The sequence below is a fragment of the Lampris incognitus genome, chromosome 14, assembly GCF_029633865.1.
Source record: "Lampris incognitus isolate fLamInc1 chromosome 14, fLamInc1.hap2, whole genome shotgun sequence".
In the NCBI taxonomy this organism is placed as follows: Eukaryota; Metazoa; Chordata; class Actinopteri; order Lampriformes; family Lampridae; genus Lampris; species Lampris incognitus.
In genome coordinates this window covers 45631922-45647970 of record NC_079224.1, presented here as the reverse complement: position 1 = coordinate 45647970, position 16049 = coordinate 45631922, and the positions used below count along the sequence as shown (strand labels likewise).

At 45.5% G+C, this 16049-nt stretch overlaps 1 protein-coding gene across 1 annotated transcript in view; it reads left to right on the top strand.

The window, feature by feature from the left end:
• Nucleotides 1-16049, top strand: part of efr3a (EFR3 homolog A (S. cerevisiae)) — a 216090-nt gene that overhangs the window by 152820 nt on the left and 47221 nt on the right. Inside the window, exons 8-10 of the mRNA XM_056293933.1 lie at nt 1749-1884; nt 11456-11623; nt 13138-13252. Of these exons, the coding sequence (XP_056149908.1) occupies nt 1749-1884; nt 11456-11623; nt 13138-13252 (419 nt within the window). The remainder of the gene's footprint in view (nt 1-1748; nt 1885-11455; nt 11624-13137; nt 13253-16049) is intronic.

The following is a 16049-nucleotide window of genomic DNA, read 5'->3' as shown; positions in this document are numbered from 1 at the left end:
GTGAGGTTTAGGGTGTGTGTGTGTAGGTGTGAGGTTTAGGGTGTGTGTGTGTATGTGTGAGGTTTAGTGTGTGTGTGTGTATGTGTGAGGTTTAGGGTGTGTGTGTGTAGGTGTGAGGTTTAGGGTGTGTGTGTAGGTGTGAGGTTTAGGGTGTGTGTGTGTAGGTGTGAGGTTTAGGGTGTGTGTGTGTATGTGTGAGGTTTAGGGTGTGTGTGTGTGTATGTGTGAGGTTTAGGGTGTGTGTGTGTATGTGTGAGGTTTAGGGTGTGTGTGTGTATATGTGAGGTTTAGGGTATGTGTGTGTAGGTGTGAGGTTTAGGGTGTGTGTGTGTATGTGTGAGGTTTAGGGTGTGTGTGTGTATGTGTGAGGTTTAGGGTGTGTGTGTATGTGTGAGGTTTAGGGTGTGTGTGTGTATGTGTGAGGTTTAGGGTGTGTGTGTGTATGTGTGAGGTTTAGGGTGTGTGTGTGTATGTGTGAGGTTTAGGGTGTGTGTGTGTATGTGTGAGGTTTAGTGTGTGTGTGTGTATGTGTGAGGTTTAGGGTGTGTGTGTGTATGTGTGAGGTTTAGGGTGTGTGTGTGTATGTGTGAGGTTTAGGGTGTGTGTGTGTGTATGTGTGAGGTTTAGGGTGTGTGTGTGTGTATGTGTGAGGTTTAGGGTGTGTGTGTGTGTGTGTGAGGTTTAGGGTGTGTGTGTGTATGTGTGAGGTTTAGGGTGTGTGTGTGTATGTGTGAGGTTTAGGGTGTGTGTGTGTGTGAGGTTTAGGGTGTGTGTGTGTATGTGTGAGGTTTAGGGTGTGTGTGTGTGTGTAGGTGTGAGGTTTAGGGTGTGTGTGTGTATGTGTGAGGTTTAGGGTGTGTGTGTGTATGTGTGAGGTTTAGGGTGTGTGTGTGTATGTGTGAGGTTTAGGGTGTGTGTGTGTATGTGTGAGGTTTAGGGTGTGTGTGTGTATGTGTGAGGTTTAGGGTGTGTGTGTGTGTGAGGTTTAGGGTGTGTGTGTGTATGTGTGAGGTTTAGGGTGTGTGTGTGTGTATGTGTGAGGTTTAGGGTGTGTGTGTGTATGTGTGAGGTTTAGGGTGTGTGTGTGTGTGTATGTGTGAGGTTTAGGGTGTGTGTATGTGTGTTTTTTACTTGTTTTAGTGTGTTAGAGGGCAGCACGGTGGTGCAGGGGTTAGCGCGGTCACCTCATAGCAAGAAGGTCGTGGGTTCGAGCCCGGGGATAGTCCAACCTTGGGGGTCGTCCCGGGTCGTCCTCTGTGTGGAGTTTGCATGTTCTCCTCATGTCTGTGTGGGTTTCCTCCGGGGGTCCGGTTTCCTCCCACAGTCCAGAGACATGGAGGTCAGGTGGATCGGCCGTACTAGATTGTCCCTAGGAATGAATGGTGTGTCCTGTGGTCGGTTGGTAGGCCTGTTCGGGGGGGGGCGCCTGTTCGGGGGGGGCGCCTGTTCGGGGAGGAGGGGGACTGGGGGGGAATAACGTGATCCTCCCACGCGCTACATCACCCTGGTGAAACTCCTCCACGTGTATGGGAGGAGGCATGTGGTAGTCTGCAGCCCTCCCCGGATCGGCAGAGGGGGTGGAGCAGCGACGGGGATGGCTCGGGAGAGTGGAGTAATTGGCCGGATACAATTGGGGAGAAATGCAATAAATAAATAAATGGTTACATGTGATCAGAGACTTGTCACAGAGAAGTGATGCTGTGGTAGATTCCTCGTTAATAACTTGTCCATTAACCGTCTCTCTCCAGGCCCAGCACTCCCATCATGTCATCCAGCAGGTTCTGGGTCACCTGGACACACACAATAAGAACACGCCACGCGTCCGAGCCGGCATTGTCCAGGTTCTCCTGGAAACGGTTGCCATCGCCGCCAAAGGTTCTGTGGGTGAGTTCTCCAGTTCGGCTGTTTTGTTTTTTGTTTTTGATTTTTTAAGTTGATTTTTTATATTTTTTTCTTTTTTGGCATTTTCCACCTTTATTGCATAGTGACAGTAGAGAGAGACAGGTAAGGCAGGGGAGACAAAGGGAAGGACATGCAGCAAAGGGCCCAGGCCGGATTCGAACCCTGATGGACTTGACAGGATGCTCGACGTAAGAGGCACAGACATTTACATGTTTCAAAATGGAAAACAACAACAACAAAAAAATCAGAAGAAAAAGTTTTTTGTATACCTACAGAACCATGAAGATGTGTGAATATGGTGTTCACATCAGTCAGAAGAGTCAGTGTGCAAACTAAAAGTTAGTCAACTAAGATTATCCGTTATCGTCCCAACCTGCTCCTGTACTTATATAGGATGATGTTTTCTGTTGTCTGGAAAATTGCATTAAACTGCAGAACTTGCTGGGGACCTAGCCCAGAGCTGGACCTAACACAATGTTAGATATAGATTCAGATTTACGTTTGGATTTAAGCACCATGTAGTCTTTCCTTCATGCCTCGTTGCTCCACAACCCAGCCGGGGTTAATTTCAAACCTCATTTCCCCCAAATCTAAACCCAGTTTTACCTCACGCTGGAAACATCTGATGTGAGATTCTGTCAAACATTTCTGGTGCAACAGTGCCCCTTTAGTCGTCCATCACTTGATCCCGAACATCCTTTACATAAAACTATCCTTTAAACATGGGAAGCAAGGTCATTTCCAAAAAGATTTACACTTCCCGAGTATCAGTCACTCCCACTGGCCGGTTTTAGAGAGGCCTATCTTTCACTCAGGGTAAAAGTACCTTTATAGAAGTCTTCCTCTGGAGTGTTTGAGTTCAGAGGAAATAAAAACGGGGCCCAGGGCCATTCTGGTTCTCTGTGACCAGGAGTCCTCGTGGAGTTCCTCAGAACCGTACCGAGGTCAACGAGACGGCTGGATTCTCCATCGCAGACGAGTCAGTTTCCGTTCATTTGCTGACCTCATTTTCGCCTTTGATTGGTTAAACTCTCGGGCGGGGGGTGGGGGGGTGGGGGTTGCGCAGGGAGTAAAGACGTAAATAAGAAGGAGAAAGTTGTTTGAGTTTTAATGATGGTGTTGTCTTCTATTCTTTGTTCCTGTGGGAGACGGACGGTCTCGAACGGAGAAAAAAAAGGAACTTCTGTAATGAGATCATTATCTCCGGTCTGAGCTGATTGCATCTCTTTCCTTAATGTGTTTTCTCTGATTTCTCTGTTTTCTCTAATCGATGTTGAAACGTAATGGACAGCTCGCTAATTGAGCTTGAAATCCATTAAAGACGGAGCATCTTAGTTTGTCACGAGTTTGAAATCTTTCTTCTTTGACGAGATGAGTAGAGAGGTGATCAGTAAAGAATCCTGGACAAACAAATCTACGCAAGTTATTCACCGTCTGTCTTAACAATGTCGTGGAGTCTGCCGGCGTGAAATCTAAATTCAACCTCGCAACATTGTTGAAAATTACCTGAACGATCCATTACTGCAGTAGAATCAGCTGAAGTTAGAATCAGAATGAGAATTAGTTTTATTTGGCCAAGTATGTGTAGGCCTACACATACAATGAATGTGACTCTGGTTCCTGCATTGCTCTTCATGTACTTACACAGAATAGACATAGAGCTAAAACAAAGACAAGGTAAACAAACATCTCACTACTATGTACAGATGTAGATGTATATAAAAAAGTATATCGTAAAAAAGAAAAAAGGTGCAGTATAGTGGATGTTCATTGTTACAGGTGTGTTGCACAGGGATTGTGTCTGACACTGTATATCTGTTTTAAGAGCTCATCAGAGGGACAGCCCACAGAAAGAAACTATTTTTATAGCTGGTTGTTTTGGGGTACAGTGCTCTGTAGTGCCTCCCAGAGGGGAGGAGTTGGAACAGGTTGTGACCAGTGTGTGATGGGTCTGCAGTGATGTTGCCTGCCCGTTTCCTGAGTCTGGAGGTTTATAAGTCCTGACTGGAGGGCAGGTTGACACCACTGATTTTCTATGCAGTCCTGACTGTCTGTTGTAATCTATTGCTGTCCTGTTTGGTGGCCGATCTAAGCCAGACAGTGATGGATGTGCAGAGGACAGACTGGATTATTGCAGAGTAGAACTGAATCAGCAGTTCCCGAGGCAGGTTGAACTTCCTGAGCGCACCAGATGGCCAGCTGATCAACCTCTCATCTATATGCACACTCGTCACCATCCCGAATGAGGCTGATGATCGTTGTGTTGTCTGCAAACTTCAGGAGTTTAATAGACAGGTTTCCTGAGGCACAGTCATTTGTATAGAGGAAGAAGAGCAGAGGGGAGAGTACACATCCCTGCGGGGCGCCAGTGCTGATTGTCTGTGTGCTGGATGTGATTTTCCTCAGCATCACCTGCTGTCTCCTGTCTGTCGGGAAGTTGGTACAGTGAACTGGGTGAGTTTGGAGTGGAGGATTTATGGTATGGTGTTGAACGCTGAGCTGAAGTCCATAAACAGGACCCCCGCATATGTGCCTGGGGAGTTAATGCAGACCTGTGTTGACTGCATCATCCACTGACCTGTTTGCTCAGTAGGCAAACTGTAGGGGGTCCAGCAGGGAGCCTGGAATGTCCTTCAGGTAAGGCCAACACCAGTCTGTCAAAGGATTTCATGACCACAAACATCAGGTCATAGTCCTTTAATCCTGAGATGCAGGGCTTCATGGGGACCAGGATGATCGTGGAGCTTTTGAAGCAGGACGGGACGTCACACAGCTCCAGTGATCTGTTGAAGATCAGTGTGAAGATGGGGGCCAGCTGATCAGCACAGACTTTGTAAGACAGGAGGGAGGCAAGCCGTCTGGGCCAGTGCCTTCCTGGTCTTTGTCTCTGGCAGAACTGACTCACATCCTTTTCACAGATCCTGAGTGCAGGTGGGGCATCAGTGGGGAGGGGAGAATTGCTGGAAGGGGATGCAGTTGGTTGTGTGATGTGGCCGGAGAGAGTGAGGAGTATGGGAGTGGGCTTAAACCTGCAGTCAAACACGTTCAGGTTGTCAGCCAGTTGATGGTTCTCTGCAGTGTGGGGAAATGGTGTCCTGTAGTTGGTGATGATGATGATGATGATGATGATGATGTCTAAACGTCCTTTTCAACAGGAATGACCCAAGAGTACAAAAGAAGCAACACGTTCTCCTTTGAAAATGAAATCACAACTCCAAACCTCTGGCTCGGTATGTCACTATTAAAGCTTCCAGCCCAAATTGAAACTTGATCCTACTGGAATGAAATGGACCCATTTGATATTCAGACCCCTTTACACCTGATATTACCATCCATCCACCCAGCTACCCAGAGATTAAACTGTAGTCACAGAGAGGCAGAGAGGTTTGAGATGCTTTTGGTCATATTCCCATCAAACTGTGACTTAGATCAGAATTTGAATTCTATCTTATCAATCCTGCCTGCAGGACAGTCATAACGTGACAACAGCAACTAGAAGAGTGCACTCAGAGTGTATCTTCTTCTGAGGAGTTAGCACTTATGGTATAAAACAAGTTTTTCATAGGTTTTGAATCACCGCAACCACAAGAAGTCCTTGATCATACAGTCATAACCGCACAAAAAATATTTGGCTGACAGTCCCAGTAGTATGTGAAATTAGCCGTGGACAGGTACACGCACACATGGACACAAAAACCAGTGTTTTTCCTGCCATTATAAGAAATTTGCGCAGCGCCCAAGTTGATTAATTGGGAAATATGGGGAAAATTTATGTTTTTAATATACATAATCCCCTCCAGACTACCGCCAAATAATGTATATTCTTCTCAATATAGAACAAAGTTAAACATTTTTGTTATTAAAATTGTTGTAAAAGCTTCTTGCTCAGAGCAACAAGGTCCTGGGTTCGAACCCCGGGGTTGTCCAACCTTGGGGGTCATCCCAGGTCGTCCTGTGTGTGGGGTTTGCATGTTCTCCCTGTGTCTGCGGTGGGTTTCCTCCGGATGCTCCGGTTTCCTCTCACCATCAAAAAGACATGCATGTTAGGGTTAATACTCCTTCCTGTCTGTGCCCCTGAGCAAGGCAATGGAAAGAAGAGCCGGAGTTGGTCCCCCTGGTGCTGCAGCTGCCCACTGCTCGTAGCTACACAGCTAGGATGGGTTAAATGCAGAGCATAGTTTCCCCCATGGGGATCAATATGATATATTCAAGGCTCAGCGTTTTCAGTTTTTATTTTTCCAAGCCATCCAGCATGCCGAATTTCGCCACAAGAGGACACTGTTACCTAACCTCACACGAACAGGAACAACTTTTGGATCCGTGGAAACATAACATCCAGGTGAAAATCAGTTTAAACTGATTTGCTCCTTTTAAAAAATCTGGGTGTTGTTCGGTGAAAATCGGTAAAAACCGAAAACGCTGAGCCTTGGATATATTATAAGGTATATGATATAGGGTATATGATATATTATAGGGTATATGATATAGGGTATATGATATATTATAGGGTATATGAGATGCAGGTTAATAGCAGGTGTGATGGGGTCCTGTTCACAACAAGCTGACGTAGAGAAATCAGATGCCGTTCTCCAGTTGATGGGTTTGAATGTGTGGCTGAGGGCTTGGTTGTAGTAACGGTGTTGTAGATGAGGTCAGTGATGTCATATTAGATCCCCACCCATGTGCTTCAGTACTGTAGAACCACTTAAATGATCGGATGAATAAAAACACACTCACACTTTGTGTTTGACTAGAATAAACCTATAATATGTGTTTGTGTATTTTTATGTTGGATGACATCTGTGCTTAGTAGATAACAGAAGGTCAGTTTTATTTGTATATGGCCCAATACCAATGTTTTATTTTCTTGCTGTGTGACAGAAGGATTTCAAACCACAGGTAGTTCGACCCGTGCGGTCCCATCAGTCAAACGGGGTTTTCAGTGTGGTTGTAATTCTAGTGAAACACAGCTGACGTTGGTTTATTGGTCGCTGTGGTACCTCTTATTGAAACGAAGACGCTAATGGGCTAACTCTCTGGCTTTCTGACATTCAGCCTGTCTTGTCGTCTTTGCTTCTGTGTCGCTATGTACGTACACGGCCGAAACACACTGAAGATGTATTTGACTGAAAGGTCAAATAATCTTCAGTGTGTTTGCTGGAGGTGGTAATGTGCAGCTCCTACAAATCCCCTCAGTGTCTTATTATTTGCAGAGCAAATGTCCTCGACATGATTACTCTTCTCAGGTTTTATTATTTTAGTGCTATTGCTCTACTCGTGGGTGGCACGGTGGCGCAGTGGTTAGCGCGGTCGCCTCACAGCAAGAAGGCTGCGGATTCGAGCCCCGGGGTCGTCCAACCTTGGGGGTGGTCCCGGGTCGTCCTCTGTGTGGAGTCTGCATGTTCTCCCCGTGTCTGTGTGGGTTTCCTCCGGGGGCTCCGGTTTCCTCCCACAGTCCAAAGACATGTAGGTCAGGTGATTCGGCCATACTACATTGTCCCTAGATATGAATGTGTGTGTGTGTGTGTGTCAGCCCTGTGTGATGGACTGGCGGCCTGTCCAGGGTGTCTCCCCGCCTGCCGCCCAGTGACTGCTGGGATAGGCTCCAGCATCCCCCCAACCAGAGCAGGATAAGTGGTTCGGATAATGGATGGATGCTCTACTCGTATTCTGTTGTTTTAGTTCTATCGCTCTTTTTTAATTACTCTACTGTCATTCTATTGCTCTAATCTAGTTCAAGTCCAGTACATCCACATGACTGTTCTTGTGCCACCCTATCGAGTAGGGCTGTGTATTGGCGAGAATCTGGTGATGCGATACGCATCACGCTACAGGGTTATGATTCAATATATCACGATGTATTGTGATACTGTGAGAAAGGTGATATGTTGTGATTTCACAGGCCTGTGTTCTTTGTACTTACGCTACTTCCTGTCTCAGTTCACGTTGTTGTGTTGGAGTGGAAGGGTCAAATGGCTGAAGATAGATTACAACACTGTTATCTAGCGGTCGTGGGGTCACACACAACACAACATGTTTGTCACCAACCTTTACATGTAAACAATTGAAAATAGATATAGTGGTTTTGAGAATCGATACAGTATCCAAAAAGATAATATTGCGATAATCGAGTGTATCGATATTTTCTTATACCCCTACTGTCGAGGCTGTCTAGCTGGGATATTTACCTGAATGTTTGTTAAGGTTGTTTAAGTCGATGTCTGCTGTGTGCAGAGCTTTACTGCACAATCAGACATGGTTACTATTGTCATTATCATTATCATTATTATTATCATTATTATTATTATTATTATATTATTATTATTATTAGAAGCCCAAGCAGCAATGCAGCTGGAACCCTGTTGTATCTGTTAACATTATTATTATTATTGTTATCATTATCATTATCATTATTATTATTAGGAGCCCAAGCAGCAATGCAGCTGGAACCCTGTTGTATCTGTTAACATTATTATTATTATTGTTATTATTATTATCATTATCATTATTATCATTGTAATTATGCTCTAAAAGTATCTGGGTCTCAGGAACAATGACAGGTACAGTTCCCAAACTAGGCAGATAGGTTTGAAAATATCACCCACTACCCAGACCAAAAAATATCGCCCACTACCCAGACCAAAAAATATCACCCACTACCCAGACCAAAAGATATCACCCACTACCCAGACCAAAAACAATACCGACTGGCTAGATGGTGGCACTATAACAACAAACTTTACATTTTGGCCTGTAACTTTTGAAATGTACGTCTCAGAAACCAAAATCTTATTTTTTCCCAGGATTCTGTGGGTACAGGTGACTCTAAAGATATGAGCCACTCCCATTTGTGCCTGAAAGATTTTCCACCATTTTGAATTTTGTCCAAATCTGTTTTTTTCGCTACTCCTCCTACAAATTTTGAACAGTTGTGTCCAAATCTGCTACAGGGCATCTCTGGACCAAGCCTGAGAGGGAGCTGTTTCTGAGTTTTTACTTTCCTTATGGTTACAGTTACACAAGCTACTCAAGTTTTATCAAATAGCTCGTTTTTAAAAAATTGCAATAACTCATCAACACATTGAGATATCAACCTGAACTTGGAGACACATGTTCAGGAGTTTTCCTTAAGCTTGTGTGTTAAAGTGCATTGCACTTAACCCCTAGGGGGCGCCATAAATGTGAAAAGTTTATATCTCGCAATCAACCATTGATGTGTTATAAAAAAAAGTTTGCCTCACCACAACCTGCGGTCAATTCAGAATTCCGTCACTATATTTTCCGGAATATGTAAAATCAGTTATCATCTATACTATCTCCACAAGTCGTCATTCAAGTGCTAGCAAACTGACACAGACCTTGTTTGGGTACTACATGCCACATGCCTCAGATGGTGTTCAGATATGTCAAACGATGAGTCTGCAGTGACATCCAGTGTCTTACAGGAAATTACTACTGTAAGTACAACATTTTCTGTTTCTCCAAATGTTTGCTCAAACTTCACCAAATTCTTTGACAGTACACCTGATATCAGCAGAATTTGTGTGACTTTTTTCAGAATTGTGTCACTAACACTTTAATTGTTGTGGATTTTTAAGTTTAAACAGACAAAAGTACCCCGGCTGACTGACAACTGAGCTTTGTACTTGAAAATTCTCTTCCTCCTTCTTCTCCTTCTTCTTCTCCTTCTCCTGCCCTCCCCCTCCTTCTTCTCCTTCTTCTTCTTCTCCTCCTCCTCCTCCTGAGATTCATATTTGGAGTTATTCATCTAAGCACTTGGAGCCTGCCCATTCCGGCTTGCAGCCATATTTAATCTCATTCAGAACATGGAATGTTTGGTGAGGAAGGTTTATGAGACTGTAATGAATAAAAGTTTTGTGGTGTTGAAGGACGGTCTTTCTTTTGCAGTCACAAGCAAAGCACATCTGTGATTGCAACTATTCCCCAATCCTCTGTGATCAGTACACATGGACGTTGTAACTCTAGTTAATGGTCACACACATATTTGCATGTGAAACTGGTCGTTGGTTTGGGTCATTATGCCACTGTATTGTTTATAAGGGTGGGGATACCTGCGGTCAGCTGAGACTGAAGAGGTCACTTATGCTCCTCTTCCACTACATGGTACCGGCTCAACTCGACTTGATTTTGCGTTTTCCATTACTGGAAAGTTACGGCATTTTGGTAACTTACCACTTTTCTGGTACCACCTTCGTCGAGGGTCCAAAATAACTGGATCGGTTACAAAATCAATGCAGACCAGCTACACTGAGGGGGTACTGTTACGGTAATGGAAAACGACACTCTGCGAGTCGAGTCGAGCCGGTACCATGTAGTGGAAAAGGGACATTAGTTGAGTGATGAAACGTATCTTTCAATAAACGTTGTGTCCAGATGAACTGATTCAACTTTCTGTGATTTTCTTACCTGGATTACTGAGCAAGACAGTAGAGATAGTAGGGCTATTGAAATGACCTTTTGAATTTAAATATTTTGATATCATCTGATCAGAGACTCAAATCTACATCAGCAGTAATATGGATGTTGCACTGGACCGTTGTGGTGAAGAGGGAGCTGAGCCGGAAGACAAAGCTCTCAATTTACCAGTCAGTCTTCGTTCCAGCCCTCACCTATGGTCATGAGCTTTGGGTAGTGACCGAAAGGGTGAGATCGCGGATACAAGCGGCTGAAATGTGTTTCCTCCGTACGGTGTCTGGGCTCAGCCTTAGAGATTGGGTGAGGAGCTCAGACTTCCAGAATCAGCTCGGAGTAGAGCCACTGCTCCTTCATGTCAAAAGGAGCCAGTTGAAGTGGTTCGGGCATCTGATCAGGATGCCTCCTGGGCGCCTTCCTTTGGAGGTTTTCCAGGCATAGCCAACTGGGAGGAGACCCCGGGGTAGACCCAGAACTTGCTGGAGGGACTACATGTCCAATCTGGTGGTCTGGGAACGCCTTGGGATCCCCCAGGAGGAGCTGGAGGACGTTGCTGGGGAGAGGGACATCTGGAGTGTCCTACTTAGCTTGCTGTCACCGCGACCCGACCCCAGAGAAGCGGCTGAAGATGAAATGAGATGAGATGAATAATAATAAGGCTGGGAGAGCTGGTGCTGGATCGGCTGAGAGAGCCTGATCTGGTTTGTCCTGTGGGCCCAAGGACCACAGCCCAAAGAGGAAGCACCGAGGGTGGTCTGACAGGACGCGGAAGTGGGGCAGGCTAAGCTAACTGCTAGCCTATGCAGACCGGCAGTTACGACATTCATCCTGGTTGGCATTCATTCTTCTGGACAATGATTTTTTTTTGTGGTTTAGTTTAGATATATGTGTTAGTTTGGATATATTTGTTCTTGTAGTTTTTGGGTGTGATTTTGTCTTTGTGTTGCGCTGCTGTGGGCTGGGGGAAACGATGTTTCATTTCATGTGCTTAAGTGCATGAAGTGAAACGACAAAGTGTTTCTGATTCTGATTCCCTAGTTCTCATTCACCCTCTGTTCTTAGAATGATGACGAAGCATCTTGTAATCGTTCCATTCGTGTGTGTGTGTGTCTGTGTCCAGGGCCCACGGTGCTGGAGGTTTTTAACACCCTGCTAAAGCACCTGAGGCTCAGCGTGGACTTTGAACTTGGCGAGAGCTCCAGGAGGAACTCGAACTCCAGCGTGTCGTCCGGCCGCACCAAGGAGAGCGAGGAGCGCATCGTCCAGAACGCCATCATCCAGACCATTGGTATGTCCTCCTCGAACCTGGGACACAGGATGACAGGAAATAGGATGACAGGATCTAGTTTAAATTTAAAAAAGAAACATGACCAATGTAGGTGTTGGAAAAAGTGATGTGCGATAGCAAAATACAACCAGACCAGGGCGTCCACGTAGCATAGCGGTCTAGTCCACTGCCTACAAACACAGGAATTGCCGGTTCGAATCCCCGTGTTACCTCCGGCTTGGTCGGGCATCCCTTCAGACACAATTGGCCGTGTCTGCGGGTGGGAAGCCGGATGTGGGTATGTGTCCTGGTTGCTGCACTAGCGCCTCCTCTGGTTGGCCAGGGCATCTGTTCAGGGGGGAGGGGGAACTGGGGGAATAGTGTGATCTTCCCACGCGCTACGTCCCTCTGGTGAAACTCTTCACTGTCAGGTGAAGGGGAGCGGCTGGTGACTCCACATGTGTGGGAGGAGGCATGTGGTCGTCTGCAGCCCTCCCCAGGTCGGCAGAGGGGGTGGAGCAGCAACCGGGACGGCTCGGAAGAGTGGGGTAACTGGCCAAGTACAACTGGGGAGGAAAAAGGGGGGAAGAAAAATATGACCAGACTCATCGATTGTGTGCGAATGTAGAACTTAAAAACAAGAGTGTATCTTGTTTCGGTAATCTGACGTAGTTCCATATAAAACAGGATTTTAGGGCAGGACAGAATGTCGGGGAGGAGATGATTCGACCCTTCAAGATTTGATTGGATTTAGGAAAAAGTGGACATGGTACAACAAACATGGAGAATTATTACAGTGTACTGGATGCTAACGTTAGCATTATTCTACATTCTATCATGGAGGACAGCTTGTCTCCGACATCTCCGTCACCAGTGTTTGAGCGAGGCTGTTATGATCATCTGCTGGCCGGGGCTTGGTGACACGGTGAAGGAAGTTAAATTGATCTGTTTAACGATTTGTTTTCCATAAGTTATTCAATGGGTGGCACGGTGGCGCAGTGGTTAGCGTGGTCGCCTCACAGCAAGAAGGTCCTGGGTTCGAACCCAGGGGTAGACCAACCTTGGGGGTCGTCCTCTGTGTGGAGTTTGCATGTTCTCTTACTCCCACAGTCCAAAGACATGTAGGTCAGGTGACTCGGCCGTACTAAATTGCCCCTAGGTGTGAATGTGTTTGTGGGTCCTGTGTGGCCTGGCGGCCTGTCCAGGGTGTCTCCCCGCCTGCCGCCCAATGACTGCTGGGATAGGCTCAGCATTCCCACGACCCTGAGAGCAGGATAAGCGGTTTTGATAATGGATGGATGGAATTGATTGAGTGGGTGCATAACAAGAAAAATATATAAAAAACAAGTAAATTTTCATGTTACCGTGTCAAACTTGGGGTCTGTCAGTTGAAAACTCTGTGTGTCATTTACACTAGGAGATGAACCACATTGTCCAGAAGTTTTCAGCAAAGATGTTTTTTTTCAGTTATTATGAATAAAAGTGCATCCTTCCTGTCTTGTCTGTCTCTAACCTCCATCTGGTCATGTGACCAGGCTTCTTCGGAGGAAATCTGCCAGACTACCAGCGGGCCGAGGTCATGATGTTTATCATGGGCAAGGTGCCTGTGTACGGGACCCCGTGCCACACGTTGGACACCGTCAAGATCGGGTGAGTCACATCATCATTAGTGCCTTAATTTCCAACCCCCTCCACACACACACACACACACACACACACACACACACACACACACACACACACACACACTTATCAGGGAACAGGATTCAGGACGATATGTCTCCCCCAGCCCACAGCAGTGCAACACAAAGACAAAAACATAGCCAGTCTACAAGAACACACATGTCCAAACTACAAAAAACTATAAAAACTACAAAAACACATATATCCAACATATAAAAAAGAAAAGAAAAAAGAATTCACTGTCCAAGAGAGGGCGCACCAGGATGACTGTCGGAACTGCCGGTCTGCATGGGCTAGCAGTTAGCTTAGCCTGACCTGCTTCCATGTCTTGTCAGACCGCCCTCGGTGTTTCCTCCTTGGGTTCAGCTCCAGGCAGGGTCGTGGTCCCTTGGCCCACCGGACACAGCAGACCAAGCTCTCCCAGCCAGACACCTTCGACACACCTCCCCGCACTCCACACGACGACACCAAACACCAAAAACATAGTCAAGGCTGGCCGAGGCCGCCGCCAGACCGCCCTCGGTGTTATCCAAACTCCTGGTCTACATGGGCTAGCAGTTAGCTTAGCCTGCCCCGCTTCCGTGTCCAGTCAGACCGCCCTCGGTGTTTCCTCTTCGGGCGCAGCTCCAGGCAGCTGCAGATGCAGCAGACCAAGCTCTCCTAGCTGATCCAGCGCCAGCTCTCCAGCAATCAAATGAAGACACAAACTTAGACGTGGGCAAAGACACTGCGTGGACGGTACTGTGTAAGGCCGCTGCAAATATAAATTCTCACCGCCATATTCCCACACCAGTACTGGGTGAGGCCACTGCAAATGTGAATTTGTGCCACCATCTTCCCACACTGGAAGCAGAAGTATAAGTATATGTGAAAAAAAATTTTGTGAAACTGAAACCATAATCACAAATCAACACACAGACACACTCAAAAACATCCACGCCTTGATCAGTGTATTCACTGATGCATCTAAGACTAAAGACAACACTTAGCTTGTATCACGATTATAATTAGAATAGACAAAAAATGATTAATTAATAAGTGGCTTGGGGTAGATCTTGACTCCCATGGGGAAGGCCTTGCTCTGCTCTGTAAAGCCCCTCTCTCTCTCCTTTAACCCACCCATTAAACATGGTACACGGGTGGCTCATTAAACCCACTGTGTCAGACAGCTACAAGGCAAATGGATCATTTAACACTCTCCAGTTACAAATACAATAACATCATCCATTTGTTTTGTAATACAAAATGATCAGATGTGCTGTGTTGACCATAAAGTTACATGTAGCCTTGCTAGCAGTGTGACGCACCTCAGGATTCACCCACAACATAGTTTAGTTAAAATACTGCAGAGGGTCTTAAACAAATCTGAGAACCCAGATTTGACAAATTGTCTCCAAACTTCGAGGAACAGGTTCATTAAAATGAATTCTCATCTTATAGAGACCCACTGGAAACTGACCTGCAACCTACTTCTGTTACATCCCAAGCCATAGTTTACATACAGCTACGGTTATGGTATGTACGGCACACCATGCTGTATTTACACTTTGCAGACGATACTGCCCTTGTCAGGAGCCTTTTAATGTTGAGATGACGCTTTTCCATCGTCTTCGTTTTGTCTTCTTACTATTTTTTGTGTTTGTGTTGAATAGATTACAAAACTCCAAAAATTATTCTACAGTCCAGGTCAAACAAAACTGGGAGAGGGAATCAGGCCTGGAGATATCTGAGGATGATTGGAATGATATTTGGCAAGGTCAGGCTACGAATACCAACTCAAGATTCTGGCGAGAATTCTGCTGGAAGAACATAATAAGATATTGTGGCGAGCTGGTGTGAAAGGAGGCAAGAGGCAGAGATCTTGTTTTTAATGGCAGAGCCCGTGTCCCATACACTGCACGACCCAAGGAGGGCTTTTATTTTGCCCCCAAAATGGTTGCTGAACAACAGCTTTCCCCCTGGGGTCACTATTAAAAACATCAGTCTTAGTCACGGTCCTACAGTCAGTCAGTCGGTAAAATGGTCGTCTACCCAGTCTGAGTCGAACCCCAAACAAACAACAATAACCAAAACGTGAAGTAAAACACAATTTTAACCTAAACATTAACAGTCCCATGGACCCCTGTGCCCCCCCCCCAGCGCAATAGTTGCTGTCAGTCAGAGCGACTGCCTCCTCCAGTCGCTACAATATTTTGTGACTCAGAAATGTATGTTTATACAGCAGGGTTTTCAGGCACAGGATGAATGTTGGAGGCAGTGTAGTAAAAACAAATGGCAGACCATTTTCATATATTTTGGAACTGCCCTCTAATTCATTCATATTGGCAAGAGATTGCTGAAGAATTTTTTTTGATAGAAGTTGATTGCTCTTTTATCACATTATACCAGGGCAATATCCCCGAAAAACTCATGGCCCAGGATGAATATCGCTATAAAATACTTTTGGTTGTAAGCAAGGAAGCCATCACGTGGAAGTGGCTGCAGGCAAACCTGCTATCAAAGGACGACTGGATCACAATTGTCAACAAAATACACTGTATGGAGAAACCGACCTTTTCCTTAAGACTACAATCTGAACAATATATATACGTACTCTATGGGATGTAACCTACTGTCTGTGTAATTGAAAAACCGTGTTCTGTACTAATGTGTGGCCCAAACCAGCCCTTGTTATTTTTTTTAACCTGAAAAAACAATTTAAAAAAGTTCCAAAAAATGCATCCATGCCCAACATAAATGAAATTTCACCAGAAAATTACCACAC